The sequence below is a fragment of the Leptodactylus fuscus genome, chromosome 5 (genome assembly GCF_031893055.1).
Source record: "Leptodactylus fuscus isolate aLepFus1 chromosome 5, aLepFus1.hap2, whole genome shotgun sequence".
NCBI lineage: Eukaryota > Metazoa > Chordata > Amphibia > Anura > Leptodactylidae > Leptodactylus > Leptodactylus fuscus.
In genome coordinates this window covers 22,515,854-22,543,767 of record NC_134269.1, presented here as the reverse complement: position 1 = coordinate 22,543,767, position 27,914 = coordinate 22,515,854, and the positions used below count along the sequence as shown (strand labels likewise).

General features: G+C 45.6%; 1 protein-coding gene across 4 annotated transcripts in view; it reads left to right on the top strand.

Moving 5' to 3' along the window:
- The window catches only part of LOC142202504 (intercellular adhesion molecule 5-like), a 57,307-nt gene extending 32,172 nt beyond the window's left edge, over nucleotides 1-25,135 (top strand). For 2 of the 4 annotated variants that reach the window (XM_075272645.1, XM_075272644.1), the window contains exons 3-8: nucleotides 2,611-2,898; nucleotides 5,447-5,680; nucleotides 6,220-6,480; nucleotides 6,685-6,945; nucleotides 7,180-7,440; nucleotides 9,921-10,199. In XM_075272645.1, the coding sequence (XP_075128746.1) occupies nucleotides 2,611-2,898; nucleotides 5,447-5,680; nucleotides 6,220-6,480; nucleotides 6,685-6,945; nucleotides 7,180-7,440; nucleotides 9,921-10,003 (1,388 nt within the window). In that variant the 3' untranslated portion in view covers nucleotides 10,004-10,199. Of the gene's footprint in view, nucleotides 1-2,610; nucleotides 2,899-5,446; nucleotides 5,681-6,219; nucleotides 6,481-6,684; nucleotides 6,946-7,179; nucleotides 7,441-9,920; nucleotides 10,200-24,984 lie in introns of those variants that run through there. The other 2 variants (XM_075272647.1, XM_075272646.1) reach the window with 2 other exon arrangements.
- Nucleotides 25,136-27,914: the final 2,779 nt, after the last annotated feature.

Here is a 27,914-nt window from a genome sequence, read left to right as displayed (position 1 = left end):
TGTTAGTTTTAGCTCCAATATACCATTTAGGCTCTCTACTGTCAGGTGGGTGGTTCTGGGCTGGAGCTGACAGACACGAACTGCCCACCTGTCAGTAGAGAGCCTAATGATGCTAAAACTAACAGTTGATTGCTTGGTAAAGTTGGGGGCTAGAGAAAAGAAATTCAAATTCCAGAATCGGTGGAGGAGCATGTATTGAAGGAAAAAAAGCATTGGAGTTGGTGGATGGGGTGAAATTTCCTCTTCAAAAAGCAATTCCAACATAAACTTTTAATACTTTTCACTATGGTATCCAAAAGCTTTCTTCAAGACCAGCCAACTCCATCATTTAGTTGCCACTTTCTCCAACTATCTGCTATTTTTCTCCAGCTGGTGACCATACTCTTGATGTGTCCAAACATATTACTTCTCTAGAAACCATATACAAGGCAATATCTTGGTTACTTTTGGTGTTTGTATGTAAAATCCTGCCCAAAATACATCCTGCAAGTCAACATCGGAGAGGAAAATGTACAGGATGGTCTAAAGGTATGGAGATACCAAGGTGGTCCCTGTAGAGTCCCTCTGGATGGAAATAAGAGTAAATAAAATATCAATAAGGGATTGTTATAAAATACATGGGGGGGGGTTAATTACCCCAATATAAATTGGGTAACAGAAACCTATTTTTTAAAGCACCTTACATACATCCTGTGAGAGAGATATACTATATGGAAACAAAGAAAACCATTGTGGTTAAATAGTGGCGTAACTAGGAATGGCGGGGCCCCAAGGCAAACATTACAGAAAAAAAATCTGTAGCAGCTGCCGCCTGGCACCCTAATGTCCCGGGCCCAGTGGCAGATGCTACCCCAGTAGTTACGCCACTGTGGTTAAACAAACATGTGAGGATGTACTAAATGGTTCTAAGGTGAAAAATAAGATGTGAAAAAAATATAATTAAAAGCAGCAAAGATTTTGATGGAGAGGTTCATAGCCAGGGAATGTAACAATAACACAAAAATATTCTTCAACTGCATAAGTAACAAGAAATTTAAAACTGAGACTGTGGGCCATCTCAAAAATAATCTGGGAGTAATGGTGGAGGAGGATGAGAAAAATGTGATGCCCATATATAAGAAGGGGTCAAGAAGTGAAACTGGAAACTATAGGCTAGTAAGTTTAAGATTCTAAGAGATGTTATGCAGGAGTATATCAATAAAAATAAGTTGTCCTGTCCGATTAATCTGATCACCTTCTATGAAGAGATTGGTTCTAGACTGGACATGGGTAATGTGTGGACATGGTGTATCCGGACATGGGTAATGCAGTAGACGTGGTGTATCTGGACATGGGTAATGTGTGGACGTGGTGTATCTGGACATGGGTAATGTGTGGACATGGTGTATCCGGACATGGGTAATGCAGTAGACGTGTTGTATCTGGACATGGGTAATGTGTGGACGTGGTGTATCCGGACATGGGTGATGCAGTAGACGTGGTGTATCCGGACATGAGTAATGCAGTGGACGTGATGTATCCGGACATGGGTGATGCAGTAGACGTGGTGTATCCGGACATGTGTAATGCAGTGGATGTGATGTATCTGGACATGGGTAATGCAGTGGATGTGGTGTACCTGGACATGGGTAATGCAGTGGACGTGGTGGATCTGGAATTTTTTTTTGATACTCTATTACAGAAAAGGTTCATATACAGAATGAGAATGTTGGGACTGGGGGGAACGTATGCTTTTGGGTTCACAAATGGCTCAGTGATAGGAACCAGGAGCGCTGGTTTATGGTAAGTTCTCAGACTGGGTCACCAGTGGGGGCAGTATTGGATCCCTTTTCTTTTTAATATGCATAGTAATGGCCTGGTACAGGGTTTACAGAGCAGATGATACCAAACTCTGTGAAGTAATCCAAACTGAGACAGATAACAGAATATTACAGGGGATCTCGGGAAGCCGGAAGCCTGGGCAGAGGCTTGGTTTAATGTAGACAAATGTAAGGTTATGCATTTTGGTTGAAAAATTTAAATATCTGATTATGTTTTTAATATTAAATTCCTGGGTGAGACGAACACTATAAGGGACTTGGGGATTTTGGTGGACAGTAAGTTTACCTTTAGTGACCAGGCAGCTGCTGCCAAGGCAAATAAAATTAGTGGAAAAATATTACAGGCCACAGCTTTTATATTATTGGTGTAGACAAGTTGATCGAGGGTTTTATCCTAAGTACCAGCTTTGGAGACAAAAAGGATTTTTCTCTCCTGACATGGGCCAAATGGCATCAGCTTCATTGGTTTTTTTGCCTTCCTCTGGAGAGATGTCATCAGGTGCTAGGGAAAGTGGTAGAAAAGATTGAAGTGTAGGGAAAGGATAGGGAGGATTTCCCGCGAATTAATTCAGATCGAATCATGTCAGAAAATTTGGCAAACCAACCGAACCAAATTTTTGAAAAATTTGCTCATTTCTATCTAGTACCAAGTCCTTCTCCATAGAAGACATACTTTGGCCCCACAATATATAACCTTACGCCATCTGCCACTTTTGTGTCCATTCAGTTCACCAGACCACATCTACTGGGAATGATCCATTGTGACTGACTTTTCTCTTTCCTCTTCCAGCTCTTCTACCTATTCCTAAATTGCATTTTGATGAACAAATTATTGAGGATGATGAAACAGTTATCACCTGTACATTGAAATATACAGAACTTCTGGAAGTGAACTTGGAGATAAAAGGGAATACAACTTTCCGAGATTGTAAGCAGAAGACAGAAAACCAGACCAACAATGAGATCCAAACCATCAAAACATGTAAAATCGATGTGACAAAGGAAATGGACCAGATGGAGTTCACATGTGAAGCTCAATTTAAAACCCAAAGCAAACCAGAGAAGATGTATTTACAAAGTAAGTATCAGACCAATGGATGGGCAAGACCAAGACGGTCAATCATGTGACCCTGAGATCCTCCATCCAGGTCTTCACTCTTACCCCTCGTTCACATCTGCGTTCAGTAATCCGTTTGGGGGGACCCCCCGAATGGACTACCGAATGCATTGTCAATCGTTGTGCAGTGAAAGCTCATAGACCCCATAGACTATAATGGGGTCTGAGTGTTTTCCACTCGGTCTCCGCACGGAACATGCAGACAGAAAAGTACTTCACGATCTACTTTCCTGTCCTCATGACTCATGCGGACACTGAGCAGAAAACACACGGACCCCATAGACTATAATGGGGCTTTCACTGCACACCGCTTGCCAATGTGTTCGGTAGTCTGTTCGGGGGGTCACCATGTGGACTCTCTGAACGGAATACTGAACGCAGATGTGAATGAGGGGTTAGAATCCTAAAATGAGACATTCATTGGACTTGTTAATTGGCCAGTCATTGGTAATTAACTCCACAAATAGCCTAACGGAGTTGTCCTAACTAGACCGCACCACCCTGGCTTATAAATGGGCACCACCGGTGCGATGTCCATGTCTTAACAGGCCATATGAAAAGGAGTTGCCATGAAGAGACAACTCCTTAAAGAGAGTGTCACCAGAAACCAGCACTTTAACCCAACCCCGTCTTCCAAACCCCATAACCTTTTTATTTTTCCATTCACATATGTCATATGAGGACTTAATGTTTGCCAGACAAATTGTTCTTAATATTCTGTACATTGTACCGGGAAGCTGGAAAAATAAATTCAGAATGAGGTAAAATTGGAGAAAAACTGCATTTGCATGACTTTTCTATGGGCCTCGTTTTTATGGCATTCAATCTGCAGCCAGATTGACGTGTCATCTATAATCTATGTTTCGGTGCAATTCCCGGGGACACCAAATTTATATAGTTTTATTTACATTTCAACTCCTTTAGAAATCCAAAACTTTGCAAAAATGTTTTTTTTTTTTTTTATTAGGGTCACCATGTTCTGACACCTGTACCTTTTTTGTATTTCTGTCTACAAGGATGAATAAGGTGTCTTTTTTTACGGGGCCAGGTGTATTTTTTTTGTTATACCATTTTTGAGAATGTCTATTGTGTTGATCGCATTTTGTTAACATTTTTATCAGAGCCAAAACAGTGAAAAAACGGTGACCCGGTACTTGTGTTTTTTGGTTTTTTTACGCTACAGTGTTCACTATACGGGAAAAACATTTTTATAAACTTTAGGACACAGGGATACCCAATGTGTATGTTTTTCACAATAATTTTTTACTTTTATTTGTATTCTTGGAAAACGTGGGTGATTCAAATTTTTAATCCTTTTAAATGTTTTTTAATATATTTTTTTAACTTTTTTTTTTTTCTTTTATGCTGTATTTATTAGACCCCCATAGGAGTCTCGAACCCAAGGGGGATTTGATCACATATGCAATGCATTACAATTAAAGATAATGCATTGCCAAATACTAGCACTTCTATTACAGGCTACGTAGATCATGGGCACTGATCGTGAGCCATCGGCTATGCGGCCGTCCAATAAGATTACAAATCTGAGCAATATTTATTCATCACAAAAAAGTACAGTGCTTAACAAAAAAAGATGCAATAACAACAGACTTATATCTGTTAACAACATCAATAATGATAATAATAATTACTAGAGATGAGCGAACACTAAAATGTCCGAGGTTCGAAATCCGATTCGAACAGCCGCACACTGTTCGACTGTTCGAACGGATTTAGAACCCCATTATAGTCTATGGGGGGAAATGCTCGTTTCAGGGTACGCAAAATTCGATAAAATTACACTTACCAAGTCCACGAGTGACGGACGGGCTGGATTCTCCTTGAAGTCTTCTCCCCACGCAGCATCCCCGCGTCTTCTTCTGGCTGGAATTCACTCTGCCTAGGCATCGGGCCTAGGCAGAGCCGACTGCGCATGCGCGTTCATGCGCGGACATGCGCAGTCGGCTCTGCCCGGCCCGATGCCTGAGCAGAGCCGACTGCGCATGCGAGGGCATGCCCGCGCATGCGCAGTCGGCTCTGCCTAGGCCGGATGCCTAGGCGGAGTGAATTCCAGCTGGAAGAAGACGCCGGGACGCTGCACGGAGAAGACTTCGAACAACTAGTAGTGTTCGATCGAGTACGAGTATTTCGAATACCGTAGTATTCGATCGAACACCTACTCGATCGAACACTACTCGCTCATCTCTAATAATTACCATTCAGTAATAATTAGTCCTTGTATTGGTGAGCCAGCCATGAGACATTGATATTAATGAGTGATGTTAGTTATTAATATTTATCATTAATATTATCTCTTTATTCTTTGCCACAATTCAGATTTTTGTAGAATTCTTGGTAATTGGTAATAAGTCTTTGGTCCAGTATTCTGGATATATATATAGTATTGGGAATTCTGAATAAGGCTATAGGCTAGCAATGTGGGTATTGTTGATTCTGGAATTGTGGGTAATGTGACTTTCTTGCTCTCATGTCTCCTCCTTTTCTCCAGCTGAACCTACCATTACAGACTGCCCTGATAAATTGTTTTGGGTAGAAGGAGAAGAAAACAGTTTCCATTGTAAGGCCACAGGATATCCAACTCCCACTGTGACTTGTAAGAAGGACAACGTTGACTACAAGGAAGGACAGAATTACAAAACATTCAGAAATATGACCGGCACTTATTCTTGTGTAGCCAGAAACTTTGATGCTGACAAAAAGTCAGTAGAAGTCTCCGTACAGTGTAAGTATCTGTGTATTGGGGGGGTCTCAGGAACCCTATTGAGATATTTGGTGTAGTCATCATCGTAAACCTAAAGAGTAATAAGTAAATTCAACAAAGCTTAAACTTGGGGTGAGGTAAGTCATGTCTGATCTACTATGGTTGGCCGACCAGTGGGGAGGGCTCCTACCATAGATAGTTGCCTTACAGTAAAAGACGAGTCTGACCTCAGGGGAGTGGCAAGAAAGCTGTGTCCTTGTGTGAGTGGAGCAAGTACAGCATGAATCCTAAATATCAGTAACTTTTTGGACATGGCAGCAGAGGCGGCACATGAAGTTCCGGGGTCTCAATGCAAAATCTGTACCAGGCCCCCCAACTATAACAGGTCATTTATAGTACTGGTCTCCTCTTTAGGGAACAGGCATCTTATGGGCCCCTCAAGTTACGCCTGTACGTGTATCAGTTCTTGTACAGGCGTCCTCTGCAGGCGGGGTCTACTCTACTTTAGGGGTCTTCTTCTCTTTGTGATATCTACAGGGGTCTCCTATTTGCTTTTTCAGACAAGCCTAAAGTATTAGAGATCAAAGTTAATCCTCCTTTGCGCGATGAAGGTGACACTGTGACACTGACCTGTAAGGCAGACGCTGATCCCGCTCCTACCTACACCTGGAGAACCATCCAGCCATCCAATGTCCAGTTTTCTCCGGACAACACAACTATTACAATCCAGGGCTTGAAAAAGAGTCACCTCGGAAAGTACATGTGCACGGCAAGTAACAAGCATGGAAGCCACAGTCTGGAGGAGGAGCTCGCCTTAGCAGGTTAGTTACTATTCCTGAACAGTCCCTTTAAATTGTTGGAGATATTACCTGGCTGATGGAAGTATCTACCAGTATTGGACTGGGTGGTGAAGGCCACTAGATGGTGGAGGTTTTGGGTAATCTCCTCTTGGGCGCTCCTCATACTTATCTCGATTGCTATGGTTTGGTATTGAACACTTGCATGCCTGTTTTTGTTTTCTAAAGTCAAACCGAAGATGTCAAACATAAAGGTGGAACCGTCCATGGAAGTTCTTGAAGGCGACAATATCACATTGTCGTGCGAAGCCAAAGGATCCCCACCTCCGACATTGAGCTGGGTAACACCAAGTCTTGAGGTCCAGCGCTCTCCAGATAACCGCACTCTCAAAATATGGAGACTACAGAAGAAACATATAGGAACTTACTCCTGTTCTGCTCAGAATAAGCATGGGAAAGACTCTCGGACCCAGATAATCACACTCGCAGGTAATATAAAGCCTACCATTAGGATATACTTAATGAAAAATGCTCCCTTTCCCCCCATTGGGCATGTACCGTGAAGCTCCTAGACCCATTGAAACATGATGTCTTCTTATGATGGCACTAGCTATAGTTAGGCCCCTGTCCTACATATATAATATGTCATCTGTATTACACGTCGGGGTATTGGGTGACACCAGTATCATTATCAATAGTCTGTGATTTACTGTTTATTTCTAGTCAAGCCTAAAGTGTTAAGTATTACTGTAAAACCATCGACACCCGTGGCAGAAAACGGAAACTTGACCTTGACTTGTGTGGCAGAGGGTGTACCCCAACCAACCTACAGCTGGCACCTCCCGTCATCCAATGTGCTCTTCTCACCTGATAGCAGCACCATTAATATCCTGGCTGTCCAGAAAGCACATGGCGGAAATTATAGCTGTACTGCTCAAAATAAGCATGGGCGGGACACAATGACAAAGAGAATTACTGTGACAGGTAATGGTATGCCTACTCGTATACTACAATGCATGACAAGTCGGAACGCCTGGTACCTCCATACCATAGATACTCTATAGAAGACATCACCTTTTATAGACATCATTGTCATCTGCCACGTAGGCCAAGTCTCACTAATATTACATATAGTATCATGAACCTTCTAATACATCGCCACTATGTACTCACCATCGTTCCATCAATAATCTACTAATCTAGAAGACTTTCAAGGAAAATATTGTCTGTCTCTTTTTAACATGTGACACCGCTTTTGGGGCCTTCAGGATGCAGCAAGTATGGCCATAACATTTTTTGGGGGGGACCTTTTAGAGTTGTATTTTTTATGGGATGGGTGTCGTTTTTATTAGTACCTTTTTGTGTTTATATAATTTTTTGCGTCATGACTAAGCCTAAGTTCATCTCAGGGAGAAAATAACAAATACCCAATGGACGCCATTAAGGCCCTTGTAGTTCCCACCAGGGGCCTCGAACCTGTGATCAGTCCTGTGATCGAACTTGTGCATTATTGCCCATCAGCACAGTTCTGGTGTAGCCTAATAGGCAGATACCAGTTGCCTCCCTTTGTTAGGTCCCTGTTTACCATCACGGAGCAGACACATCTCGCGGATGTCCCATTTGCTGTAAATTATACTCACCTCTCCCCATTCCTGCAATCCTCTTCACTCCCTGGCTTGTCACTTTTACAATAAGTCCAGGGTCGTGTCCCTATCCAGTAGAGGGCAACAGTGAGCCCAAACTCCACCCAGTGAAGACAACACGAAATATGTAAAATTTAGAATAAAATAAAAAAAATCACATGGCAAAATCTAGTTTTCAAAAGTATGTTATCAGTGAACGAGGGATTGTCTATTGCAGGGGCCTCAAAGTCTGCTGAGGAAATTGGCCACACATAGAAAAATTTGACGTTGGTGGGCCCATTCCCTACAAATTCTATGCAATACAAATGTATTGTTAAATAACCACAGCAGTTCTCTGCACAGTATAATGTCACCCAGCAGTGGCCCCACACAATCTAATGTCACCCAACAGTGGCCCCACACAAGCTAATGTCACCCAGCAGTGGCCCCACACAATCTAATGTCACCCAGCAGTGGCCCCACACAATCTAATGTCACCCAGCAGTGGCCCCACACAATCTAATGTCTCCCAGCAGTGGCCCCACACAATCTAATGTCTCCCAGCAGTGGCCCCACACAATCTAATGTCACCCAGCAGTGGCCCCACACAATCTAATGTCACTCAGCACTGGCCCCACACAATCTAATGTCACCCAGCAGTGGCCCCACACAATCTAATGTCTCCCAGCAGTGGCCCCACACAATCTAATGTCACCCAGCAGTGGCCCCACACAATCTAATGTCACCCAGCAGTGGCCCCACACAATCTAATGTCACCCAGCAGTGGCCCCACACAATCTAATGTCACCCAGCAGTGGCCCCACACAATCTAATGTCACCCAGCAGTGGCCCCACACAATCTAATGTCTCCCAGCAGTGGCCTCACACAATCTAATGTCACCCAGCAGTGGCCCCACACAATCTAATGTCACCCAGCAGTGGCCCCACACAATCTAATGTCTCCCAGCAGTGGCCCCACACAATCTAATGTCACCCAGCAGTGGCCCCACACAATCTAATGTCACCCAACAGTGGCCCCACACAAGCTAATGTCACCCAGCAGTGGCCCCACACAATCTAATGTCACCCAACAGTGGCCCCACACAATCTAATGTCACCCAGCACTGGCCCCACACAATCTAATGTCTCCCAGCAGTGGCCCCACACAATCTAATGTCACCCAGCAGTGGCCCCACACAATCTAATGTCACCCAGCAGTGGCCCCACACAATCTAATGTCACCCAACAGTGGCCCCACACAATCTAATGTCACCCAGCACTGGCCCCACACAATCTAATGTCTCCCAGCAGTGGCCCCACACAATCTAATGTCACCCAACAGTGGCCCCACACAAGCTAATGTCACCCAGCAGTGGCCCCACACAATCTAATGTCACCCAGCAGTGGCCCCACACAATCTAATGTCTCCCAGCAGTGGCCCCACACAATCTAATGTCACCCAGCAGTGGCCCCACACAATCTAATGTCACCCAGCAGTGGCCCCACACAATCTAATGTCTCCCAGCAGTGGCCCCACACAATCTAATGTCACCCAGCAGTGGCCCCACACAACTTAATATCCCGAACCAAGGAAGACAGCAGGAGGTAAGATATATATATATATATATATATATATATATATATATATATACTGTATATATACACTGAAGCCTCCCTGAGCTTAGACCTCAGGACAAGGCCATGGACCGCAGACTGCAGCCTTGGGGTTGCTTGGTTGAGACCCCTGGACTAATGTATGGTCAATATTAATATCAGCAATAACTGGAACTCCCCTTTTAGTAAACATGTATAATTTCACTGATGCCTTTATGACTCTTTCAGGTAAAGGAGACAAAACAGAGACGAGCATCACCATCATCCTCACCATGCTGATGTCCACTAGTCTGATGTTCTACTTGTCCTAAAGATGTCCTCCGCATCTACCTTGTCTACAGCAAACCTTCTGCAGATTATGGGCTTTCCTGAGGTTTATTGTTTAACCAATCCAGATATTAAATGAATTACAATTTTTTTGTAAAATTATATTTATTGTATGGTTTTTACATGTTTGGATGACACAATTTCATGAATCTTCCAATAAACCTCTCAAAATTTATGAAAGAGATTGAATGCCGAAACTTAAATGAATTGCTCATTTATCCTACCTTTCCATCAGAAGTTGTTCCACTACTAGCTCCACCAGAGATCAGCAAGTCTTTAGTTTCCCTGCAGCACCACCGGAGGGCAAATACAGTATTACAGGGTGCCAATATAATGTGCATATGCCAGGAAATGAAAGGTCCTCCAGAGTAAGGGCTAGTTCACACGGGCTAAAATGGTCAGGATTTTGACGCGGAATCTGCCTCAAAATCTGCCTCAAAACAATAGAGTCCTATGTAATCCGCTAGCGGTTTTTTTTTCCGCTAGAAAGAAGAAGCGAAATGACCTTTCTTCAGGTGGATTCTGCCTGAAAAAAACAACGGGAGTATTTAATTAGCCAATAAAATACATGGTTTGCCCTATAAGAGGGCCCAAGCACCTCCCTCCTGCGTGTTTTTTTTCTGTCCTGTGTGACTGGACAGGTGGTGAGGAGGCCTGTGGCCTCCTGTAGGGGAAGAAGGTGTTCGTTAACCCTTCTTCTTTCCCTTTTCTTTCCTCCTGAGAGAAAGATTTAGGTTTTGTCTTACCTGCTCTGCATGGTGTCTGATTGTTCAGCTGTGTTACAGCTCATTCACTGCCCAGTAAGGTAAGCTGAGTCCTCGCTCCAGCTTTCCTCTGTGTTTAGTGCAAACTAAAAGCACTGATACTTTTTGCTATGGGCACTGTGTCAGCTTCAGCTTCCCTTTATGCTTAGTGCATAGTCTGAGCACTTATGTCTATTGCGATCAGGGCCGCCGATAGGCCAGTACTACTGCTACTGGCGTCAGGGGCCCGGCCAAATTGAAAAATGGTGGGGGCCCGGTTTTGGGCAGCCACCATGTGCCGGGCCCCTGGCGCCCGCAGCAGTCATTGTATGTCCTATTTCAACTCAGATCTGCGTCCAGAGAACGCAGATCTGAGTTGAAGACATACGCGGCTGAAGCAAGGAGCTGACATAGGTCAGCTCCTTGCTTCGCCGCGGAATGCCGCCTACTGGCTTGTAGACGCGATGTGATGACGTCACATCGCGTCTACAATTATGCACCAGTGAGAGAGAGAGAGAGGCGCGAAGAGCTGCGAGGGAGCGGAGGAGAAGGTAAGTGTAATGTCGTGTACACAGAGGTGTGGTGAAACGTGAAACTGGGGGCAGATGAAGGAGAGGACGGCATGACACTGGGGGCAGAGATGTGGGGACATGAATCTGGGGGCAGAGATGGAGAGGACATGAATCTGGGGACAGAGATGGAGGGGACATGAATCTGGGGACAGAGATGGAGGGGACATGAATCTGGGGGCAGAGATGTGGGGACATGAATCTGGGGGCAGAGATGTGGAGACATGAATCTGGGGGCAGTGATGGAGAGGACATGAATCTGGGGGAAGAGATGGAGGGGACATGAATCTGGGGGCAGAGATGGGGGGGACATGAATCTGGGGGCAGAGATGGGGGACATGAATCTGGGGGCAGAGATGGGGGGGCATGAATCTGGGGGCAGAGATGGAGAGGACATGAATCTGGGGGCAGAGATGGAGGGGACATGAATCTGGGGGCAGAGATGGGGGGACATGAATCTGGGGGCAGAGATGGGGGGACATGAATCTGGGGACAGAGATGGGGGGACATGAATCTGGGGGCAGAGATGGGGGGGACATGAATCTGGGGACAGAGATGGAGAGGACATGAATCTGGGGACAGAGATGAGGGACACGAATCTGGGGGCAGAGATGGGGGGACATGAATCTGGGGACAGAGATGGAGAGGACATGAATCTGGGGGCAGAGATGGGGGGACATGAATCTGGGGACAGAGATGGAGAGGACATGAATCTGGGGGAGATGAAGGGTGTATATGAAGCTGGGGGAGATATAGAGGGGGGACATATAATTTACGGGTGACTGTCGGAGGATTATACTGTGTGCGGGCACATGAAAAATTAATGAGAATGGGTGGAGTCAACACAAAAGTGGGCGGGGCTAAATTTGCCGCAGAGCGCACCGCACATTATGTCCCTCTTTTGGTTCTTCAAAAGTTGGGAGGTATGGGTACAGGGGGCAATGGAAAGATGTTAGAAGGTGGATGGGGAGGATTGTTGGGGCATCAGGTGTGCGGCACTGCGGAGAGGGAATGTCTGGGGCAATAATATATAATATATAAGTTTTTAGCTGGAGAACTACAAAGCACACAATATCTCCAAAGGTATGTGTGCTTTGTATTAATAATGATGTAGGCTGATATACTACTAGCATAGCAGCCTGTTTGGGGGTGGGACTTTCACTTTAAAGGAGTGTTCACATTGCGTTTTTGGCCTCCCTTGCCGGGATACGTTGGTAACCAGTCACAATCAGCTCCCCACTTATCCCTGCACGGAGAACTGCAGGCTCCCCCTTTTTTTTAATGGCCAGTTCTTTGTGCAGGGATAAGTTGACCTCTGATTCTGACTGGTTACCAACGTATCCCGGCAAGGGAGGCCAAAAATGCAATGTGAATAAACCCTGAGGATTTATTAGGAGGGCTCTTATAGATGGTGTGGGCTCTCTATAGGCGCTGTCACACGTAGCAGATCTTACCTGCAAATAGAATCTGATTAAGCCTTGTAATGCTGCTAAATAAAGGTAAATTTAATACATAATGGTAAACTTTTCATCAGGAGAGGATATGGTGTTCAAAAATAATAATACATAATGGGTATGTCGCAAAATCAAGTAGTTTTAAAATGGTGTGGGGGGGGGGCAGACATTTAGGCTGTATGGGGCCCCAAAATTCCTGATGGCGGCCCTGCCTGCCAGACTTTGTGCTGCGTCATTTAACCCTCCGTCACATACAATATCGGTTCTAACGAGTTCACATACAATGTGACTGTCAGGCGCAGGCTAGAAAAGTACCTATAATATCTAATGTTTGCAATTTCAGTGCTCTAAAGGTGATCAGTGACCTTCCTAGGGATGCAATCCAACTGTGGCATGAGGTTTCACAGAGCTACTAGAGACAGGAGACTGCCTGGAGGGAGGGGATTTCCTCACAATTTGGTGAGCAAGGAGAAATGAAAGTAAAAGAGATGTGCCTGTCAGGCCTATTGTATGTGATGGAGGGATAATACCGCCCACTTGTACGTCACTTTTTTACACTATTGGCAGATGTTTCTTCCATTCTGCCCAGTAATAAAGCAAGTCTCAAAGAAAAAAAACAAAACCATCAGTACATGTCTCACCGACCGACTTCCTTCCATCTATTGCTTTTATCAAGTTTGTGATAAGGGGAAAAAGCGATAGAAATTTTTGCTTCTCAACCCTTAAGTGATTCGCAACCGTTCAGCAATGAAGCTCCATCTACTCTTTGTTGCCCTCAGCCTGGTCTCCAGCACTGTGTTAGGTAAGTTATCCATCATTCTACTACTTTACTCTCTCTAGATTTGACCCCTTAAGCTTCACATAGTAGGCATCGAGACTAACAAGTTATAGGGCAGTCCATAAAGCTGAGATACGGGGTGTTGTTGGGCTGGGGGCTCCTGATGGAGAATTGGTGGCTATCAAGGCGTTGTTTTCCTGACCAAATATTGGTCTTCTGGCTCTGGAAGTTAGAGGAATAAAATGACTTGGGAATATCGGCTATCCTCTAACATACAACAAACAGCGCCCCATATCTCAGCTCCCTGATCATCTTTTTATCTGATAGGGATATTTTCAGATAATGGAGTCAGGTTTTATCTCTGTTGTCCTGTAGTCAGACTCGCATTGACAAGTCACCATATATCTGATCTGGGTTTCATTTCTTACATAGACTGCGGGATAATACTAAAATCGAAACTTATTCTGTTTTTGGTTCATGAATTTTTGGCATCAGATCAGAGCCCCAAAATTTGTACAGGTCTTAAAGGGATAATCTAATAAATGACTTGTCCATATACTGTATGGCATGATGTAACAAGTTTTACATGTGGGGACCAAGGTACTGCCACTTATTTAGAGAATGGATGACCAATGACCTCCTTGCCATCTCCGCATGTGTAGGTCTGGGATTTTTGGCTTTTTCTCTTCAATATGGCCTCCACACTCTATTATGCCCCATAGTGGCCCCTGCACACAATATTATCTCCCATAGTGGCCCCTGCACACAGTATTATCCCCCATAGTGGCCCTGCACACAGTATTATGCCCCTTAGTGGCCCCTGCACACAGTATTATGCCCCATAGTGGCCCCTGTACACAGTATTATGCCCCATAGTGGCCCCTGCACACAGTATTATGCCCCATAGTGGCCCCTGTACACAGTATTATGCCCCATAGTGGCCCCTGTACACAGTATTATGCCCCATAGTGGCCCCTGTACACAGTATTATGCCCCATGGTGGCCCCTGCACACAGCATTATGCCCCATAGTGGCCCCTCCACACAATATTATGCCCCATAGTGGCCCCTGCACACAGCATTATGCCCCATAGTGCCCCTGCACACAGTATTATGCCCCATAGTGGCCTCTGTACACAGTATTATGCCCCATAGTGGCCCCTACACACAGTATTATGCCCCATAGTGGCCCCTGCACACAGTATTATGCCCCATGGTGGCCCCTGCACACAGCATTATGCCCCATAGTGGCCCCTCCACACAATATTATGCCCCATAGTGGCCCCTGCACACAGCATTATGCCCCATAGTGCCCCTGCACACAGTATTATGCCCCATAGTGGCCCCTGTACACAGTATTATGCCCCATAGTGGCCCCTGTACACAGTATTATGCCCCATAGTGGCCCCTGTACACAGTATTATGCCCCATGGTGGCCCCTGCACACAGTATTATGCCCCATAGTGGCCCCTGCACACAGTATTATGTCCCATAGTGGCCCCTGTACACAGTATTATGCCCCATAGTGGCCCCTGTACACAGTATTATGCCCCATAGTGGCCCCTCCACACAGCATTATGCCCCATAGCGCCCCTGCACACAGTATTATGCCCCATAATTCCCCTGAGCACACTATTATGCCCCATTGTGCACCATCCATGAACAATTATTATACTCTATATTATACAGGATGTCCGGAAAGTAAGTACACAAAATGTCAGTTTGTGTACTTACTTTTCGGACACCCTGTATAGAGTATAATGATCGGAGACACAGGGGATGATACAAACATAATAAAATAATGTTACTTATCTCTCCCTGGTTCTAACACAGTCCCCGCTACTTTCAGCCATCTTCAATGTTGGACCAGACCTATGTCGTGTTTTTTATGTTCCCTCATCTCTCCTGGCCCTCTGATCATTATACTCGGGGGGTCTGAAAAGATTGTGAATTATCAGCATCCTCTCACTGTGGGACTGTGGCTAACACTGTTGTGGGGCACTGTGGCTAGTGGTGTTATGGTAAGAAAATGGCTAACACTATGGAGCATTGTGGCTAGTTGTGTTTTGGGAGCTTTGGCTGTTAATCAGTGTTAGACTTGCCCACCAGAGTACCAAAGGATCCTACAGTGGACCTAGACTCAGCCCATAAAAGACACCCACCATTTTAGGGTACTATGATCTATTTCCTAAAGGATGTTCGAGGATGGCCACCCAGAAGCATTTTCCTAGTGGGTCCAAAAACCTTCAGTCTTTCACTTAGATAAAGTTTTTTAGGCTGAGGCCCTATGGAAACACAGCATTCTTTGGCTCAAAAAAGCAGCAAAATGTCCAACAAAAAAAGCTGCATTGTAGTGTCCTCTACCCCCGCACACGGTGTAATAACCAGGTAATGACAGGCCTTACCACCAATTCCTGCATCTTCAGTTTTCGGTTAGAATTGTCATTTCGTGTAGGCCTTGATCACACATTGTCAGATTTTCGGTAGCGTTCTCTTTTAGTATAGTCCTCACTCATGCATCTTCAGATTAAGGGTAGAGTTCCCTTTTAGTGTACGCCTTGATGATCTGAGAGCAGAAATATAAGAGTACTAGCTGGTACCCGCGACTTCGTCTGCGGTGATTGTAGAAGTGTGTGAATAGAGGCACGGGTGAAATTTGATTCCTATGTAAAAGGTATGGGATATGAATGTTGGGTAATTGAGAGAAAACGTGAGGCTTTTTTGTTGAACGTATTGTTTATTCAATCTGCTATACGTTGTTTCCGAAAAGCGTACATGTAGTCTTTTGGACAGAGGTGTTTCAAGTTAATATACTTTGATATACAACATTGTATGGCGGTGGTCGTAAAAAGAAGCACCAAATGAGCGGCGCGTTACGCCGTGTGAATGTACCTTTAGACGTGTGTTTGTGGCGGTGTATTTTCTGCAAATTCATGGGCTTTTATTGGGTGTGAAGGACAGCAGGGGGTGCGCTGAATAATGCAATGCATTGCAATAGTAATGTATTGCAATGCATTGCATAATAGTGTGAGTGTATGCAGGCGTAATGTGTAATGGGCGATTTTGGAGGCGGGGATAGGAAATGTGTGTGTTTCACAGTAATTTTTATTTTTCAATTTTTTTTTTTGTTACGTCTGGTTAATGGTAAAGTGGTTTGCAGGCTGCATTCAGCACTACCATTGTACACCAGCAGGGGGTGCCGTATGCAATGCATTGCAATACTACTGTATTGCAAAGATGGCTGCTCCGGAGAGTGAACCAGGTCGGCTCCTGCAGGATGGTGAAGGTGAGGGTGAAAGTGTGAAAGTATATGTGAGTGTGTGGGGTTAGGGGCGAGGCTGTAGAGGGTAATGTGAAGTTTAGGGGCTTGCTATGGTCCAAAGTGTGTGAGAATGCAGAGAAGGTGATGTGATTTGGTTTTTTGAGCGGTTCGTGTGGAAAACGTATGTGGGTTATTGTGTTGAAAAGTAGCCTATTGCGCAATCGGGTGTGGGCACTATGTGGAAAATTTCATCCAAATCGGTGGAGCGGTTTTTGCGTGATTGACCGCCAAACATCCGAACATCCAAAGCCACAAAGCCACAAACCCACATACATTTCACATTTATAATATTAATAGGATTAACTATACAAGTCCATAAATAACAAGAAATTTGAAACTGAAACTGTGGGCTCTCTCAAAAATAATTTGGGAGTAAAGGTGGAGAAGGATGAGGAAAAGGTGAATCTATTATATGCCTTCTTCTCTAGTGTATTTACACAGGAAAGTGACATGATTAGAGATAATGTAAATTCTCCAATAAAATGGGATGCAGAGGTGTCCTAAAAATACTACAATAGACAAATCACTGGGTCCTGATTCCACCTGATTCATCCACAAAGGTCTGATGGAATGAAATACAGTGATAGGAAAATGGCCACCGCACATGCGCAGTCGGAGCTTTCGGTTGAAGACGTTGAGAAGAGGCGGTCTCAAGAAGAAGATGGCGGGTGTCACTGGAGAGTCTGCAGGCACCACAGGGGACATCCCCAGTGCTATTTGAGTGCAGGGGGACCACCGCTAGTGCTGTCTGGAGACTCATTTGCTTACGGTGAAAGCCAGGAATATCACCAGAACGGCGGCACAGAGAAGACTTCTAAAAGTGGGGGAAGAATAGCCTTTCTTAAGGCTATTCCGACGTGGCAGGCCTGAAAAAAAGGGATTCTAATGATAGAATCCCTTTAATGTAGACAAATGTAAGGTTATGCATTTTGGTTGAAAAAATAAAATGTCTAATTACATATAGTAAATTTCTGGGTAAGACTGACACTGAAAGGGACTTGGGGCTTTTGGTGGACAGTAAGATTACATTTAGTGACCAGTGCAAGGCCGATGCTGCCAAGGCAAATATCATTATGGGAAAAATAGTAAAGGCTACAGGTATTAGGTTACTGGTAAAGACAAGTTGATCAAGAGTTTTATCCTAAGTAACAGCTGTGGAGTTGGGAATGATTTTTTTTCCCTTGACATGGGCCAATTGTCATCAGCTTCATTGTTTTTTTGCCTTCCTCTGGATCAACATTGTAGGGTTATAGGCTGGACGTCATGGACCTTTGTCTTCACCCAACCTCACCTACAAGGTTACTATGTAGAAGACTGATTTTGAGTACGAGCATCTAGTGTAGTACCAAATCCTTCTCCATAGAAGACATATTTTGGCCAAACAATATATAACCTTACGCCATCTGCCACTTTTGTGCCCATTCAGTTCACCAGACCACATCTACTGGGAATGATCCATTGTGACAGACTTTTCTCTTTCCTCTTCCAGCTCTTCTTCCTATTCCTAAATTGCATTTTGAAAAAAAAATTCTTATGAATGTCGAAACCGTTATCACATGTACATTGAAATATACAGAACTTCTGGAAGTGAACTTGGAGATAAAAGGCAATACAACTTTCCGAGATTGTAAGCAGAAGACAGAAAACCAGACCAACAATGAGATCCAAACCATCAAAACGTGTAAAATCGATGTGACAAAGGAAATGGACCAGATGGAGTTCACATGTGAAGCTCAATTTAAAACCCAAAGCAAACCAGAGAAGATGTATTTACAAAGTAAGTATCAGGTCAATGGATGGGCAAGACCAAGACGGTCAATCGTGTGACCCTGCGATACTCCAGCCAGGTCTTCACTCTTACCCCTCGTTCACATCTGCATTCGATAATCTGTTTGGGGAGTCCACATGGTGACTCCCCCCGAATGGACTACCACACGCATTGTCAATTGGTTTGCAGTGAAAGCACACGGACCCCATAGACTATAATGGGGTCCGAGTGTTTTTCGCTTGGTCTCTGCACGGAACATGCGGACAGAAAACTACTTCACAATCTACTTTCCTGTCCTCATGACTCATGCGCACACCGAACGGAAAACATACGGACCCTATTATAGTCTATGGAGTCCGTGTGCTTTCACTGCAAACCGCTTGCCAATGCGTTGGGTAGTCTGTTCGGGGGGTCCCCATGTGGACTTCCCGAACTGATTACTGAACACAGATGTGAAAGAGGGGTTAGAATCCTAAAATGAGACATTCATCCTCCACACACGTCTTCGCTCTTACAAACCTACAATGAGACATGTTAATTGGTCAGTCAATGGCAGGTCTGTAATTTTATCTACATATAGTCAATGTAAGGAATTTTTTTTGACTGTTTTTAACTACAACTCCACAAATAGCCTAAAGCAGTTGTCCTAACAAGAGCACACCACCCTGACTCATAGATGGGGGTCCGAGCAGCAGCACCACCGGTACCAAGTTTATGTCTTAAGAGGACAAATGAAAAGGAGTTGCCATGAAGAGACGACTCCTTAAAGGGAGTGTGTCACCAGAACCCGGCATATCAATCCGACCCTGCAGGTAGATAGGTTAGGGTCGCCTGAATCAAATAGTGAATTGCTCCCTCCCTAGCAGAGATATGGCTGTTTTTGTCATACTCTTTGGAGTAATGAGGGCGTTACCACTGGCCTCTTTGTCACAATGGTACTAATTCACAAACACCCTGACGATTGAGGTGATCCTAACCTATCGGTGCGCGGTGTTGGGTTATTATGCCAGGTTCTGTCCTTTTAGCCCTTTTCTGCTTTTATTTTTCTTTCTCAGAGCCATATGGGAACTTAATGTTTGCGGGACAAATAGTTTTTCACGAGGCTACTATTTATTATTCTGTACAATGTACTGGGAAGCTGGAAAGAAAATTCAGAATGGAGTGGAATTGGAGAAAAAGCGCATTTTCGTGACTTTTTGTGTGGCTTTGTTTTTACGGTGTCCATTGCCTCCATGCTCCTATTCATTTTCCTCGGTGTCCTGAGTTTTTCCCCGGGCTCATTGCCGTATACACGGGCCTGTGATAATACTGGCGTGTGTATGCGATGAATGGGTCTGTGTGTATGTAGCCTTTAGGTGTATTTTATATCCAATATGTTATTCCCGGTGATACAAAGGCTAGATATTGTAGCTGTGGTTTCAGCACAGATTGATCCATAAGCTTGGGTAACAGGAAATGTCACAAATTGTTTCTCATGCGAGATATATCGGACTTGCTGTATACCAATTCTATCATGTATCCATACACCTTGCTCACCACACTTATGACCTTGGATGCTTCCTTAAAGGGGAACTCCGTTTCCACTCTCTCATACTCACCTTTCACACTAAGCTAAACAGGAGTGAAGGGACCCCTGTAATCACACATCCACGCTAATAGTTGCCATGACTCGCCACTTAGGGTGGACAATACACCCAAACCATTCACACCAATAGCAAACAAAAGAGTAACAAAGCTGAGCAATATTTACGCTCTTCGGAATTGTGGGGACGTTTGGAGCCAAAGACAATTAAGATTTTCCAAAAAGTACAGTGTTTAACAAAAAAGATGATAATAGTAATAATTATTACCTGGAACAAGGGGTGTAACTAGCAAAGACGGGGCCCCACAGCAAAATTTTGACTTGGGATCCCCCATGGCATAGCCCCCATACAGTATAACACCCTATTTACACACACTATAATGTCCCATAGTGACCCCTTCACACAAAATAATGTCCCATAGTGGCCACTCCACACAGTATAATGTCCCATAGTGGCCCCTCCACACAGTATAATGTCCTATAGTGGCCCCTCCACACAGTATAATGTCCCATAGTGGCCCCTGCACACAGTATAATGTCCCATAGTGGCCCCTGCACACAGTCTAATGTCTCATAGTGGCCCCTGCACACAGTATAATGTCCCATAGTGGCCCCTGCACACAGTCTAATGTCTCATAGTGGTCTCTCCACACAGTATAATGTCCCATAGTGACCCCTCCTCACAGTATAATGTCTCATAGTGGTCCCTCCACACAGTATAATGCCCCTTAGTGGCCCCTCCACACAGTATAATGTTTATAGTGGCCCATCTACACAGTCTAATGCGCCATAGTGGTCCCTCCACACAGTATAATGTCTCATAGTGGTCCCTGTACACAGTATTATGCCCCATAGTGGTCCCTGTACACCTGTACACAGTATAATAATGCATAGCAGACTCCATACAGTATAATATCTCACAGTGGCCCCTCCACACAGTATTATGTCCTATCGTGGCTCCAACGGTGTTCATTGCAAATATTGCAAAAATATCAGGTTTAGCAGAACCCAAAATTTCCGGGATACACCACCCACATAATATTTATTATTAATATTTTCCCTTTTTTGCTAGCATTCTAATTTTTGAAGAATTCTTGGTAAGACTTTGGTCCTGTATTATGAGGATGGGGGATTTATGGGTAATAAAGTCATCATAGCAGGGGTGTAGCACTGGCATACCTCGATTGCTAAGGGGTCCATAAACCTGGGGGCCCACAGGACCCCCTCATCACACAAAATGTTTATCATCACCTTTCTGAATCCCTTTGATGACTGTGAGTTTCTGCATTGCAAATACCCAATGAACCCCATCAGGGTCCTTGTAATTCCCACCAGGGGCCTCAAACCTGTGATCAGACCTGTGATAGAACTTGTGCATTATTGCCCATCAGCACAGTTCTGGTGTGGCCTAATAGGCAGATACCTGTTGCCTCCCTTTGTTAGGTCCCTATTTACCATCACAAAGCAGACACATCTCCTGGATGCCCCATTTGCTGTAAATTATACTCAACTCTCCCCATTCCTACAATCCCCTTCACTTCTGGGCACTAACAAAAACAACGTGCCCATTTTTATTGTCCCTTTTCACATCAGGTAAGTATGTCACCCAGCAATGGCCCGACACAATCTAATGTTCCTCAGCAATGGCCCGACACAATATAATGTCCCCCGCAGTGGCGTCACACAATCTAATGTCACCTAGCAGTGGCCCCACACAATCTAATGTCACCCAGCAGTGGCCTCACACAATCTAATGTCACCGAACAATGGCCCCACACAATCTAATGTCCCTCAGCAATGTCCCCCACAATCTAATGTCACCTAGCAGTGGCCCCACACAATCTAATGTCCCTCAGCAATGTCCCCCACAATCTAATGTCACCTAGCAGTGGCCCCACACAATCTAATGTCACCCAGCAATGGCCCCACACAATATAATGTCCCCCGCAGTGGCGTCACACAATCTAATGTCACCTAGCAGTGGCCCCACACAATCTAATGTCACCCAACAATGGCCCCACACAATATAATGTCCCCCGCAGTGGCGCAACACAATCTAATGTCACCCAGCAGTGGCCCCACACCATCTAATGTCACCCAGTAGTGGCCCCACACAAGCTAATGTCACCCAGCAGTGGCCCCACACAATCTATTGTCACCCAGCAATGGCCCCACACAATCTAATGTCCCTCAACAGTGGCCCCACACAATCTAATGTCACCCAGCAGTGCCCCGACACAATCTAATGTCACCCAGCAGTGGCCCCACACAATCTAATGTCTCCCAGCAGTGGCCCCACACAATCTAATGTCTCCCAGCAGTGGCCACACACAATCTAATGTCACCCAGCAGTGGCCCCACACAATCTAATGTCACCCAGCAGTGGCCCCACACAATCTAATGTCTCCCAGCAGTGGCCCCACACAATCTAATGTCTCCCAGCAGTGGCCACACACAATCTAATGTCACCCAGCAGTGGCCCCACACAATCTAATGTCACCCAGCAGTGGCCCCACACAATCTAATGTCACCCAGCAGTGGCCCCACACAATCTAATGTCTCCCAGCAGTGGCCCCACACAATCTAATGTCTCCCAGCAGTGGCCCCACACAATCTAATGTCACCCAGCAGTGGCCCCACACAATCTAATGTCCCTCAGTAGTGGCCACACACCATCTAATGTCACCCAGCAGTGGCCCCACACCATCTAATGTCTCCCACCAGTGGCCCCACACAATCTAATGTCACCCAGCAGTGGCCCCACATAATCTAATGTCCCTCAGCAGTGGCCCCACACAAAATAATGTCACCCAGCAGTGACCCCACGCAATCTAATGTCACCCAGCAGTGCCCCGACACAATCTAATGTCACCCAGCAGTGGCCCCACACAATCTAATGTCTCCCAGCAGTGGTCCCTCACAATATAATGTCACCCAGCAGTGGCCCCACACAATCTAATGTCACCCAGCAGTGGTCCCACACAATCTAATGTCACCCAGCAGTGGTCCCACACAATCTAATGTCCCCCAGCAGTGACCCCACACAATCTAATGTCACCCAGCAGTGGCTCCACACAATCTAATGTCTCCCAGCAGTGGCCCCACACAATCTAATGTCACCCAGCAGTGGCCCCACACAATCTAATGTCTCCCAGCAGTGGCCCCACACAATCTAATGTCTCCTAGCAGTGGCCCCACACAATCTAATGTCACCCAGCAGTGGCCCCACACAATCTAATGTCACCCAGCAGTGGCCCCACACAATCTAATGTCTCCCAGCAGTGGCCCCACACAATCTAATGTCTCCCAGCAGTGGCCACACACAATCTAATGTCTCCCAGCAGTGGCCCCACACAATCTAATGTCTCCTAGCAGTGGCCCCACACAATCTAATGTCACCCAGCAGTGGCCCCACACAATCTAATGTCACCCAGCAGTGGCCCCACACAATCTAATGTCTCCCAGCAGTGGCCCCACACAATCTAATGTCTCCCAGCAGTGGCCACACACAATCTAATGTCACCCAGCAGTGGCCCCACACAATCTAATGTCACCCAGCAGTGGCCCCACACAATCTAATGTCTCCCAGCAGTGGCCCCACACAATCTAATGTCTCCCAGCAGTGGCCCCACACAATCTAATGTCACCCAGCAGTGGCCCCACACAATCTAATGTCACCCAGCAGTGGCCCCACACAATCTAATGTCCCTCAGTAGTGGCCACACACAATCTAATGTCACCCAGCAGTGGCCCCACACAATCTAATGTCTCCCACCAGTGGCCCCACACAATCTAATGTCACCCAGCAGTAGCCCCACACAATCTAATGTATCCCAGCAGTGGCCCCACACAATCTAATGTCACCCAGCAGTGGCCCCACACCATCTAATGTCACCCAGTAGTGGCCCCACACAAGCTAATGTCACCCAGCAGTGGCCCCACACAATCTATTGTCACCCAGTAGTGGCCCCACACAATCTAATGTCACCCAGCAGTGGCCCCACACCATCTAATGTCACCCAGTAGTGGCCCCACACAATCTAATGTCCCTCAGCAGTGGCCCCACACAATATAATGTCACCCAGCAGTGGCCCCACGCAATCTAATGTCACCCAGCAGTGGCCCCACACAATCTAATGTCTCCCAGCAGTGGTCCCTCACAATATAATGTCGCCCAGCAGTGGCCCCACACAATCTAATGTCACTCAGCAGTGGCCCCACACAATCTAATATCACTCAGCAGTGGCCCCACACAATCTAATGTCACTCAGCAGAGGCTCCACACAATCTAATGTCACTCAGCAGTGGCCCCACACAATCTAATGTCACCTAGCAGTGGCCCCACACAATCTAATGTCACCTAGCAGTGGCCCCACACAATCTAATGTCACCCAGCAGTGGTGCCACACAATCTAATGTCACCTAGCAGTGGCGCCACACAATCTAATGTCACCCAGCAGTGGTGCCACATAATCTAATGTCACCCAGCAGTGGCGCCACACAATCTAATGTGCCCCACACAATTTAATATCCTGGAGCAAAGGAAGATAGCAGGAGGTAAGTATATACACTGAAGCCTCCCCGAGCTTAGACCTCAGTAGAAGGCTATGAACCACAGACTGTAGCCTTGGGGGGTTGCTTGGTTGAGACCCCTGGACAAATGTATTGTCAATGTTAATATCAGCGATGACTGGAACTCTCCTTTAAGTAAACATGTATAATTTCACTGATTCCTTTATGACTCTTTCAGGTAAAGGAGACAGGACAGAGACGAGCATCACCATCATCCTCACCATGCTGATGTCCACTAGTCTGATGTTCTACTTGTCCTAAAGATGTCCTCCGCATCTACCTTGTCTATAGCAAACCTTCTGCAGATTATGGGCTTTCCTGAGGTTTTGTTTTACAAACCCAGAAATTAAATGAATTACAAATTTTTTTTGTAAAATTATATTTATTGTATGATTTTTACATGTTTGGATGACACAATTTCATGAATCTTCAAATAAACCTCTCAAAATTTATGAAAGAGATTGAATGTCTAACCTTAAAGGAATTGTTCATTTATCCTACCTTTCCACCATCAAAAGGTTTATCACAAGTTGTTCCACTACCAGAGATCAGCAAGTCTTCAGCTTCCCTGCAGCACCTCCGGAGGACAAGTAAGGAATTACAGGGTGCCAATATAATGTGTATATGCCAGGATATGAAAGGTCCTCCACAGTAAGAGATGCTTTTTCTACCTGTTTTCTGCTTGAGATAAAAAAATTTCCAGAACTGACCTTTCACAGTAGGAATTTTTTCTCTAGTCCCCACCATACCTGAGCAATAAGTGCCAGTTTTAGTGTCTGGTATCAGGAAGGAGCAAACAAGAGGTGTGATTGTGCACTCTGATACTGTTCACCTCTGATTGGAGCTCTGGATCACATGCCCTTGCTTGCTCTTGTCTGGCACCGCCCACCTGACATTACAGAGCCTAAATACCACATCAGGCACCACAACTAACAGCATTGATTGTTCAGGAATGGTGGGGGCTAGAGGAAAAATTCCAACTGTACTGGAATCAGTGGAGAAGAGCCTATTCACAACAGAACTGGAGGTGAAGAAATGTAAGTGTAATTTTACAGCAGGAACCACCATGTAAAATCCATTGCAGAAATCGTCTAGTCGTCAGCAGTAAGATGTCCTGCTCCCATTCACTTCAATAGGTGGTTTGGGCAGAATCTACCCAAAGATGAGACAGCTAGTTGAAAAAGAAGACCCTGCCTCTCAATGATATGGATGAAGGGGGGGGGGATTCTGATGTGTAAACACCCAAAAAGGTGAGTGAGATTGTTTTAAAGTTCTGCTATGTCCCCCGATCTGCTATATCCCTCCAGCAAATTGTCCTTATGAAATACATGGGCAGCTTTAGTCCTTCTATCAGCACATAAATAATGAAGCCATATGCTACACGTGAATAGTGCTTCATAAACCTTCATAATACCAAAATAATAACTCATGCAGAGGCGGAAATACTGGGGTAGCAGCAGTAGCAGCTGCCACAGAGCCCGGGACCTTACAGGGCCCACTGGGTTCCTGATACTATTTTTTTAATAGGCTGTTATCTGCTGGTGTAACCCCAACAAATAACAGGCCCCATTTACTTAAAAATCCACACTCTTACAGAGCAGCTGTGATCAGAAGCGGGGAGCGGTAAGTAAGGCCACGGGCCTGTGAACCCCAACAAACACTGCTGTCATTATACTCCGGGGTCTTTTCAGACCCCGGAGTATAATGATCGGAGGGCCAGGGGAGGTAAGGGAAATAAAAAACACTGTTACTTACCTCTCCTGCACTCCGGCAGTGTTCTGGCCTATTTGGTGACGTCTCAGATGTCACATCGGCCAGGCTGTTGTCATTATGCATCACAACCCCAGCCTGGCTCACCTGATGTCTATACCAACATTGAAGAGATCTGAAAACAGTGGGGAGTGCAGCGGAGCCCAGGAGGGGTAAGTTTTTTTATGTTGGTTTCCTCCCCTGGGTCTCCAATCATTATACTCTGTGGTCTTTGTAATTGTTCATGGGTGGTACACTATGAGACATAATACTGTGTGCAGGGGCCACTATGAAGCATAATACTGTGTGCAGGGGCCACTATGAGGCATAATACTGTGTGCAGGGGCCACTATGAGGCATAATACTGTGTGCAGGGGCCACTATGGGGCATAATACTGTGTGCAGGGGCCACTATGGGGCATAATACTGTGTGCAGGGCCACTATGGGGCATAATACTGTGTGCAGGGCCACTATGGGGCATAATACTGTGTGCAGGGGCCACTATGAGGCATAATACTGTGTGCAGGGGCCACTATGGGGCATAATACTGTGTGCTGGGGCCACTATGGGACATAATACTGTGTGCAGGGGCCACTATGGGACATAATACTGTGTGCAGGGGCCACTATGGGGGATAATACTGTGTGCAGGGGCCACTATGGGGGATAATACTGTGTGCAGGGGACACAATACTGTGTGCAGGGGCCACTATGGGACATAATACTGTGTACAGGGGCCACTATGGGACATAATACTGTGTGCAGGGGCCACTATGGGACATAATACTGTGTGCAGGGGCCACTATGGGACATAATACTGTGTGCAGGGGCCACTATGGGACATAATACTGTGTGCAGGGGCCACTATGGGGGATAATACTGTGTACAGGGGACACTATGGGGCATAATACTGTGTGCAGGGGCCACTATGGGGCATAATATAATCTGCAGGGGCCACTATGGGACATAATACTGTGTGCAGGGGCCACTATGGGGCATAATACTGTGTGCAGGGGCCACTATGAAGCATAATATAATCTGCAGGGGCCACTATGGGACATAATACTGTGTGCAGGGGGCACTATGGGGCATAATACTGTGTGCAGGGGCCACTATGGGGCATAATACTGTGTGCAGGGGCCACTATGGGGCATAATACTGTGTGCAGGGGCCACTATGGGGCATAATATTGCGTGCAGTGGCCACTATGGGGCATAATAGTGTGTGTGCAGGGGGCCACAGTGGGACATTATACTGTCTGGAGGCCACTTTGGGATATTATAGAGTGTGTAGTTTGGGCATTATACTGTTTGGGGGGGGGGGGGCAGAAGTTTGCTATGAGGCCCATTCTTTGCTAGT